This window comes from Strix uralensis, chromosome 11, assembly GCF_047716275.1.
Source record: "Strix uralensis isolate ZFMK-TIS-50842 chromosome 11, bStrUra1, whole genome shotgun sequence".
Classification (NCBI taxonomy): domain Eukaryota; kingdom Metazoa; phylum Chordata; class Aves; order Strigiformes; family Strigidae; genus Strix; species Strix uralensis.
The window spans coordinates 14,588,497-14,598,779 of record NC_133982.1 but is presented as its reverse complement, the minus strand read 5'-3'; the positions used below and the strand labels follow the sequence as shown (position 1 = coordinate 14,598,779).

Here is a 10,283-nt window from a genome sequence, read left to right as displayed (position 1 = left end):
AGAGCAAGAACCCCACGACGGCCGCGCCGCCCGAGCCCACCCCGGCGGGTGAGGGCCCCGCCCGACGCCCAGCCCTCACCTTCCCGCCCGGCCCCCTTCGCCCCGCCCCGCCGCTTCGCCCCGCCCCTTCCCTGCCTGTTTATCCACAGGCTGTGCACGTGGTAGCAGTGCCGCGCCATTGGCCCTCTCGCCAGGTAGCTGCAGCCGCTCCGCCAATCAGGGAGCTGTCCACGCGCGGCCGTCCGCACCCGATTGGCTCCGCCGCGGTGATCACGCAGCGTGACGCACTCCGCGTGTGCGCCCGCCGAAGAACCAATGAGGAGGGGGCCCCGGGGCAGCCCGCGGCGAATAGTAGGGCGAGGAGCTGAGAGGTGGCCAATGAGGAGCGGGCTGGGGCGGGACTTTCCGCTGCGGGCGCTGGCGGAGACGGGCGGGTTTTAAAGCAACCGTCGACGGCGGCCGCAGGCTTCCCCCGGAGCCGGGGAGCGATGGCGGCGGCCGGGCCGGGCCTGGGCCCCGGGGCCGGCGGGACGGTGAAGACGCTGGCCCTGGTGCTGGAGGACGAGGCCCGGCGCGGCAGCGGCGGCGGCTACTGCAGCGGGGACACGGTGTCCGGCCAGGTGCTGCTGGAGCTGGCGGGCCCGCTGCCGCTCCGCGGGCTGCGCCTGGAGGCCGCCGGCCGGGCCCGCGTCGCTTGGAGCGAGAGCTCGGGCGCCGTCCCCGGGGCGGGAACCTGGGGGGTGGCGGTGAGGGCGCCGGGGCCGGGGCCGCGGCGGGAGGCGGAGGTGCGGTACCTGGACATCCGGCAGAGCCTCCTGCGGGACCCGCCCGAAGGTGAGGGGCGGCCGGGCCGCGGGAGTAGGGGGCGCGGGATGGGGAGGGGGGGTGTCGTGGCCGTGCGGGGGCGCGGGCCCGGCCCTGAGGGGAGGCTCCCCGGGCGGCCGCCATGTGAGGGGCGGCGGGGCCGCCCGCCGCAGCGATAGCGGGGGTGGGACCGGGGGGAGTGGCGCCTCCTTCGCGGGGGAAGGCGGCAGGGAAGGGCTCTGGGGCCAAGTCCCCCCCGACCTGCTCCCCGGGGGCGGCCGAGGGGCCCCAGGGCACCCCGCCGCAGGAAGGCGCCTGCTTTTTCCAGAGAGAGGGAAGGCTGAGGGTTGAAACCCTCTCCGAGGAGAAATCGGCATCGGACCTGGATGCTGGGAAACGGCGTGAGGCCTGGGTAGGTGCCCGGCCAACGGGGACATCATTCCCGCACGGGAAATCTCAGGCTGGCGCAGCCACAGCCTTCAGGTGGATGCCCAGGGGAGGGTTGCCACAGCTTCATCGAGTGGTCCCTTGATTCTTTGTATAAACGGCTGAAAAATGTGGCACAGGGCCAGAAGAAAGTCTGTAGCTCTTAGTTTCCTCCACTCTGCATTGGTTTCCCGCAAAGGTTAGCTCTGCTGTGAATTAACGTCGGGCACCTGCGTGTTTGCTGTACTCTGTAAGAGGCATCTGGGAAGCTGCCCGTGGAAGACCCTTGAAGCAGTTGGCCTCCTTTTGCAGTGGCTTATGAAAGCAGAGGAAGCTCTTTGTCGCATAGGTCTCCAGCTGGCAGTTTTGTCACTTGGACACTGCAACCCTATGGCAGAATTAAAAAATTAAAGGGAAGTGGCATTTTGTTCTGTAAGGGTGAAACGCTTCTCAAGTTTATCTGTAGGAAAAGTAAATGTAGGCCTTCAAAAACTGTATAATAGTAAGTCCTCTATGAACGTATGAAGATTACATATACTAATAGTATTTCATAACACTGACTTTAAATGGCAGCTCTTTAGCACAAAACTTAGTTTAATTGTTAATTGAAAAAGTAGATTAACTGCTGTCCCGCTGCAAAGGAGAAGAAACTTACTTCATGCTTTCCAGAAGCCATTTTGGATTAGAAATTGGCCAGAGTCCTGAACTGAAACTCAAGGTCTCCATGTTTCCTTGATTTTTTCATTGAAATCACATCACAGCATAAATAAAGCATGGGCTCCCATCCAGAACCCACTGGGATCAAGAAAAACTTCTCCTAGTCCCTTGCATCTGGGTGTTTTTATACATAAATAATTTATAAAAGCATCTGCTTTGTTCTTCTATTTATGGAATAACTAAAACATACTATTCATTTTTATCCTACAGGTGAGGAAAGCTTAATTCTTCTAGATGGAAGACATGAATTTCCGTTCAGCTTTCAACTCCCTCAAGAGTAAGTTAAATAATCCAACCTGAAGGGATTGTACTGGATGCTGCTTGTTGTGGAATGTTAACTTAATTGTAATTTGACTTGTGTTTTTTAATATCAAACTGATAGGTCAGCTTTATACATTTGTCTTAATCAACCACCACCTAGACATACCTTGTTTGTTTCAGTTTCCCTAAGGCCCTAAAAGTACACGCTGTAAATTGGTAAACATTTATGTACACGGGAAGGGTTCATGTTTGGAACTGAATTATAAACTTACAGCAATGCTTTCATGACTGCTTGTTTCAGACCTCTGGTGACGTCTTTTACTGGGAAGTATGGCAGTATTCAGTACTATGTGAAAGCAGTTCTGGAGAGGCCTGCGGCACCTGATCAAAGTGTACAGACGGATCTTCAGGTCATTAGCCATATTGATGTCAGCTCACCAGCTTTATTGGTAAGAGGGTCCTCCGCTCCTCCTCCCCCCCTCTAAAGCCAGCTGCAAAAAAAAAAAAAACATTTCCAAGAAGCATTCACATCCAGCCATAACCATTTCCATGTTATTCTGGAGTGTCATTTTCTGACTTCTGAAAGCATATAAGCTCCCTAAGCTTTTCTCTATAAATAGATGATCTTAGGTTGTGTGAATAGCAAACAGAGTGGCTTTTTTTAATACCATTGATTACATCCCTGCTGGCAGAGATGCTCTTGCCAAAAAGTTATGCAGGCTTCAGATGCATAAATAAAGCTTAATAATAATAATGCACAAGCATAAAGTAGTTACTCTTACCAGAGCAACTACATTCACAGGGCTGCAGTGTCCTAAACTCTACAATAATAGTAGGTTGAGGAACAGTAATTACAGAAGAGTATTAATCATGCCCAGCCTGTCATTTATGCTCTGGCCATTATGTTACGTATCCTTCCATTTTGCATGTCGTTTTCTAACATTAAGTGTGTGCATGCAGCTGCTTCAGAGATCTTTTCAGTTATTTCCTTATGACAGATTTGGCCACATTAAAGCATTGAGTTTCTAATAATCACTAGAAATACTGTAGAGTAATAAGAAAGATCAGGCATTAAGTAATGAGAAAATAGGCAAGATGGAAGCTAATGAGCCGGAGTCTTTTATCTCAACCCATATTATGAAAATAATATAAAATTATACCTTGCACTTTCATGATAGCAACTGGATCTAAGTGGTTATTCATTTAAATATGAATGAGTAATTTCTATTTTATTTAAAATGCTAGGATAATTTTAACATTTCATCATGATGTGAACATAGCTAAGAGATGTTTTGAGCAGGGTTTTTTTTTCTTCTTTATATGCTTACATTTTAATCTTTTTGGCAGTGACATTTGTAAGCAGAATACAGTCTTTATATTCAACAATGTATGTTAGGAGTATGAAGACAGTATATCCAGGTACTGCAAGGTAGAGCAGACCGTGTTATTGCACAGGAGAGGGCTGTGGAGCACAGAAAATGGGCAGTGTGGGTCTTAATGGATTTCAAGGCTACCACCAAAAAAGTGCAAAACACCACAAGTTTTAGACTTCATAGTTACATTGACTGGGCACTAGTGCCCAGTAAATCATTTTAAGTAGCTTGAATCCTGGCTTGGACCCTTGACATGTGTACTTGTATGTTGTAAGTTTATTCTAATGACAACTTAACAGACAGCGTAGATGCCATCTAATGTGACAGTGCTCCCTGAATAATTGAGATGGTTTTTGTCATGAGCCTAAATTTCTTGGGGGTTGTGCGGCTTGCAAGTTATGAAGATGCATCACCTTAGCCCAGTGTGTATACATTTGTCCTTTCTTGTAAAGGATACAAAGGTGAAAACACTTCACCTGCTTAACTATTAGTTGCTTGCAGATGAAATTGATTCAGCATTCTTCTGCACTGAGGAATGTGGGCATAAATACTGCAGTACTCCATTAGACCTCTAAAAAGTCACACCTCTAAAATTTGCTAAATCAGTCTTTCTGAAGACAGATTACGTTCAAAAGCACACTGGTCTATGTGTTCCCTAGTGGATATGGTCTGAATGCAGACTGGGATTTTAAAACAGCTGTATGTTCAGATAGCCAAACCTCAGTTCCATTTTACATGGTGACAAAACTCCAGTTGCATTGAGTAGTACAGTGATGCAAATCAAGTGGATTTTAGAGCTAGATTGCAATGACTAACATGCGTAACGTTAAACTGCAAGTGATAGATAGCTTTGTGCCATAAAATGAAAAATAACTCTATATTTTATAGACACCTGTTCTAAGAAGTCAGGAGAAGATGGTTGGCTGTTGGTTTTTCACCTCTGGGCCAGTGTCTCTCAGTGCCAAAATTGAGAGGAAGGGATACTGTAATGGTAAGAGTAGTTATCTTCAAAACGTGAATATTAAACATCTCATAGGGCTTTTTTATCTCTGTGAAGCCAACGCTTTATAGTTGAAAGAATAGTTCTGTTTAGTAGGTAGTAAACTGAGATCTATATGAACTTGCTTTAATAAAAATCATCTTGCCTTTCCCCTCACTCCCCCCTTGGGAATATAAATTGAAAGGAAGTCCTGTTAGTAATCTTATGAAAAAGCCATGTACATTTGAGTGTAAAGAACAACAAAATGTTTTTATTTGGGATAAAATACTTAATTGGGGATGTAATCAGGTTTTTATGTCCCGTTTGTGCAGGTTTACGCTTCTGTACGAATGAGCTTTAGCAGCTTCTTTGTCATCTTGATAACATTAGATATATTGAAGAAATAAAATAAAACATTCTGAAATTCAGTTAGTACTATATAAAAGGAAGATTGGTGCATAATTTGCAAATAAAGCTTTTATAGCTTGTTCATATTATGCTTAAATGTTTCAAAATGAATCATTGTTTATATGTAAAACATAGTAGGTGGCTATAATTCTGCCTGGATACCACTCTGAAAAAAAAAAAAAAAAAAAAAAAACTAGCTTGAGGAAACTAACAAGTATTGTTCTCATAACATTGCAGATGATGTACGTGCTGCATAACATGCTTTGATACTCCCAGAGGAAAGTTGGTAATTACAAATTATTCATTGAACTTTTTCTGTCTTTAAGGGGAAGCCATACCAATCTATGCAGAAATTGAGAACTGCTCTTCTCGTTTGATTGTTCCAAAAGCTGCCATTTTCCAAACACAAACTTACCTGGCCAGTGGGAAGACAAAAACTTTTCGTCAAATGGTTGCCAATGTCCGAGGAAACCATATTGCCTCTGGGAGTACAGATACCTGGAATGGGAAAACTCTGAAAATCCCACCTGTATCCCCCTCTATACTTGACTGCTGTATTATTAGAGTAGAATATTCATTAGCTGTAAGTATGGATTTTAATGACAAATGTACATACTCTTGAATACTACATTGAGTTGGGAACATAAAAATTTTCTCTACTAGGCAGCTACTAGATTTTGAAATTGGGAACAACAATAAATATAAATAAATACCATATACCATATAGGTGAGAGACTGAAGATCATTAAGAAATTCTGAAAGGGAAAGATAGGAATAATGGGGAAAATGGAAGAATGTTTCTGAGGAAGAAGCAGCTTAGTTTTAGACCTCCAGAGGTTATTAGGGGAAGGTAGTTCAAGCTGAATGGGTTCCTCTAGCAATTGTTTTCAGAAATGGGAAGATAGGACTGGAAGTCCAGTGCATAATTATTTTTGTCAACCTGTTTTGTATTTTTTTTAATGTCATCTAGAGACAAGGTACGGAAAGACAGAAGTTGCTGGAAAATAAGGAAAGCTGCCAGAGTACTAGCTAAATGTATCTGGGATGAGAAGTCCTAATTTTTAAACAATCTGCAGTGTAGGGAGTAGGGTGGCTCCTAGCAGCAGCAATTCAATGGAGTCTCATGATGTTTTTTTTCTTTTATTTGGGGGTTCTCACATAGGTATATATCCATATTCCTGGTGCTAAGAAATTGATGATTGAAATGCCTCTGGTGATTGGCACTATTCCATGTATTGGATTTTCAAGCAGAAATTCCAGCATTACCAGCCAGTTTAGTATGGATATGAGTTGGCTGGCATTGACCATGCCAGAACACCCTGAAGGTAATAATACATATTGAACTCTTTATAATACAGCATAGTACTGTAGTGCCAGTTTAAGGGCACTACTAGGGATGTTGGCCATTAAAGTATGACTCATGAGAAGTGAGGCACATAAGTCTAAGTCAAGATCCAAAAGGATTGGTGAGGATACCCTAACTCCAGCCTTCTTAAGTCTCTCTTTACCCTTGACTATGTTCAGCTGAATCTTGAAATAACTGACTTTTGATAGTGGGAATTCTACTTTGGAGGTAGACACCTTATAGTTAATCGTTACTGAATATATCTTGCTACAACACAGGTTTGTTGCTGGAGTAACCCTAAAAACACCTGCAGTGTTTCTGCTGAATCACCTAAGCTTACTAAAAACATTGTTCTAGTTAGAGTATTTATGAGTATAGAGTGCTTCATACAATTTGACAATAGTACAGTGTTTAATAAATACAGTCTTCCCGGTCTTGGATTCTGCAATATGTATGTTGTTTTGCTGTGAGTGAATAGTTTGAAATTTGACAGTAGCATCTCTTGTGTTTCAGCACCACCAAATTATGCTGATGTAGTGTCTGAGGAAGAGTTCTCCAGACATGTTCCTGCTTATCCACCACCAATTGACTGTGAGGAACAATTGTGTTGTCCTGTCTTTGCTTACATACAAGAGTTCCGGTTTCAGCCTCCACCTCTTTATTCAGAGGTAAAAAAATAAACAGCAGGTGCTGTTTTTATTGTCAGATGGCAAAAAAAAAAAACAACCCCACATACAGAAATGCAAGAATTACAGGGAGTAATTGTTGCCTTTCTTATCTCTCTGTAGATCGATCCACATCCAACTGAGGTAGAAGAAATTCAGCCAGTTTCATTCATGCTCTGAAGAGGATTTGTAATGAGCATCATTGTGATGAATGTCTTGATCTTTCTGCTGCTTAAGCTGATAGTGCAGCTAAGAAGGAAACAGTTTTCTTTTTCAAAACTTAAGTTTGTATACAAGAAAGGCAAAGGAAAACGGAGAAGGAGGTATGCGCATGTTTGGTGATGGAAGAGGATCTGCTGGATTAGTCTGCACAGAGGATATTGTGGGAGCAGCTATGCTTGGGATACTCGAGAAGTACCTGAAAATACTGAATGCTTTCTAAAAAGTGGATATACTACATAAAGTACGAAGAAGAGATGTAAGGATCTTCTGAAGAGAAAAGAATTTATATTTTGTTCGGAACACTATGGAAGAATTTACGTAGTGATGTTGATGTTGAGAACTTCCGTAGTAGAACTTGCGTAGTAGAACAGAATGTGGGGTAAGAAAACATTTCCAAAAGATTCCAGTGTTCAAGGGGCTTCAGTTTTGCGCTGTCTGCATCCAAGAGAGGAACACTACTAGAATGTGGAGTGAAGTCTTTACTCCAGCTTAACTTTGTTTTTCATGAGAACCTGCCCTTCCTAACAACTGCCAAGTGGTACTATTTCATCATTCATAATGATTCTGAAGACATCGTGGATGACAGAATAGCTATTACGCAATATTATGAAGGCAACCATGAACTGAATGAAAGACACAAGTATGTAAAAGAAAATTGAACTTTGATAAGAGCTTATGCACTATGCTTTCTTTCAAGGGATTTCTTAAGGGAATTATTCTAGCCTCTTCTACTGTGAGTTCTTTTTCTGCATCTTAAGCCTATGGATAGCATGATAAGGGGAAGCATGGCAAGGGAGAATCCTTTTGCCAGCAGCAGGTATACTTAGCAAAATGGACAATACTTATTTATTCAGAAGCCTTTATAAGCCTACCTCTGTTTTGGATATTTACTTACGGTCAGATTTGAGACCAAAAAAAGTCTTGGTAAAGCTCCAGTATACTTCAAGGTTCTAAAAGGGACCCTAAATGGTTTCTGTGGTTAGTGAATGAGATAGGAGGCGTACGGAGAGGTGTAAATATACCCAGAATAGACATAGCTTATAACTGAAGTGAAAGCAGACATCAGGGGAACAAAGTCCTCTGGTAATGGCACAAAGCTTTTCATTACTCCTGCATTTTTGTCTAGAGATCTATTGTCAGGGGCTGCACTGGTCGTTTGCTATCCATACTATTTTTTGTTAATGTGTTTCCTTGTTTGTTTTTGCTGTTTAATTTTGTTTTGGTGCAATATTTTAATGTTTTCTTCCTCAGGTCATTTAGAACAGTAGGAGTTTGTTGCTGCTAAGAGTGAAGGCACAGCATTGTACTTGGCCCTTCTGCTGCCTTCATTTAAAGTAGAATGTTTGCTTCCTGCCAAGCATCAATTGGAATAAGTAAGCCACCATCAACAGATCACTTAAAAGAGCAGAAACACAGCATTCTCAAAATGCACGTTTACAGTCGAGTCTTTAAACTACAGGGGATTTTGAACTATTAGAACTACTCCATATGTCTTACAGAAGGGTTTGGGGTTAAAACCCGGTGCTTCATGTGGTAAAACATTGTACTTTCTGATAACTACAAGAATAGTAATTAAATTTCCTTCATTTCATCAATAACTGCAGTTTAAAAAAGTTTAAATGGTTTTTTATGAAATCTGTCTTCATTTAAGAAGCAGGGATTTTTCTACAGGCATACACGGATATATATTTTTAGTCTTCTTTTAGTATGACTTCCTTACATTGTCTAATTTCTAGCACTTCACCTCAAGTCACTTTTACATCAGTGTAAAAGACCTACTGATTGAGATACACGTTTCCAAACTGCAGTTATTTTTTTTCATTTGCAACTTTAAATACTGTCTTCTATAGTAAATGCAGCTTTAACCAAAATTTGAGCGCGTGTTTTAGAAAGGACATTCTAAAATTTAGTATTTATCTTAAGTCCCAAGATGTAGCTCTCATGCCTTTTGATTTAAATGATGGCGTGCCCATACAATCAATGCAGGATTTCCATTCACATCACCTAGAAAGGGAACAAGCATAGTTTCCTTAAACAGATACCGTTATAGTTACTTGAAAAGTAATGTGGCTGTGTATTAACTTGCATGTTAATAATTCAAAATATTAGCTTAAAGAACATTAGGTGCTTTTTGGACTGTAATACCCGATAGGTGATGTGTGCTGCCTGGTATAAACGTGGTCAAGCAAACAAGAGCATGAAGGGTAAAGTGCTTTTTTTTTTTTCCAAAAATCTTTGAGTTGTTTTTTATTATTTGCAGATAAACTGTGGCCTTAGATTGTTTGCTGCAAAAAAGACAACTAGAATGTGTTTCTGAGGAAGCACATGTGGCCCTTCAAAGGAGGGGTGAAAACAAGATTAAATTCTGCTCTCTGACACTTGGCTTAGTGCAGAAATTGATCCTTAAAATAATTACTGTTTGCACAATAATAAGTTCAATATGCAGGGGCTTTGTTTTGATAACTGTGAAACAGTTTAAAAGAGACAAAATAAAAAAAAACCCATGCTGTTTAACATACGGGAACATGATTGTATTTTGTACTAATGAATGAGCCCCATGGGTTCTTTGTTAATAAAAGTGTCAAACCTACATAGTGCCGTTCATCTCTCTTTTGGTGTCTCTTAAGACAAATGACTGCACTGTCAAGAAGTACCTGTATTCTACCAACCTTGAACACATACAGATCTCCTAATTATTTCCTGATCTGGGAACTTTATCTTCACCTGTCATTGCTTTAGTTCCCTGAACCATCCATAACCAAGAACTGGAACATTTATCAAACATGGCCTGCTCCTACCTATAGTTATTATGTAATATTCAGGACTTAATTGTGGGTATCTTACCCATAATGATTGAAGTGGCAGGATGTGTGCTCTAAGTGGATTTCTCATCTCATGTGTTAATCTTACAGGATATTTTATTGTTTCCTTTACACAAGATCATCTTTACTGGGTAGTTTGTTGATCTAAAGAGATCAGAACAACCTTATAACCATAACACAGAATGACCAAAGCAGAGTCCCTCCTACCATGGGGAAACAGATGACAAATTGTATCTACCACATAGCTCACCTAAGCCATAA

General features: G+C 42.2%; 1 protein-coding gene across 1 annotated transcript; it reads left to right on the top strand.

Annotated features, from left to right (window-relative positions):
* Positions 1–425: 425 nt before the first annotated feature.
* On the top strand, positions 426–9,790 carry ARRDC4 (arrestin domain containing 4). The gene is made up of 8 exons (XM_074880504.1): positions 426–834; positions 2,158–2,224; positions 2,510–2,657; positions 4,470–4,572; positions 5,295–5,551; positions 6,131–6,293; positions 6,827–6,981; positions 7,102–9,790. Exons 1-8 carry the CDS (start codon positions 489–491, stop codon positions 7,156–7,158), a joined length of 1,296 nt encoding a protein of 431 aa, XP_074736605.1. The 5' UTR covers positions 426–488; the 3' UTR covers positions 7,159–9,790.
* The last annotated feature ends 493 nt before the right edge of the window (positions 9,791–10,283 follow it).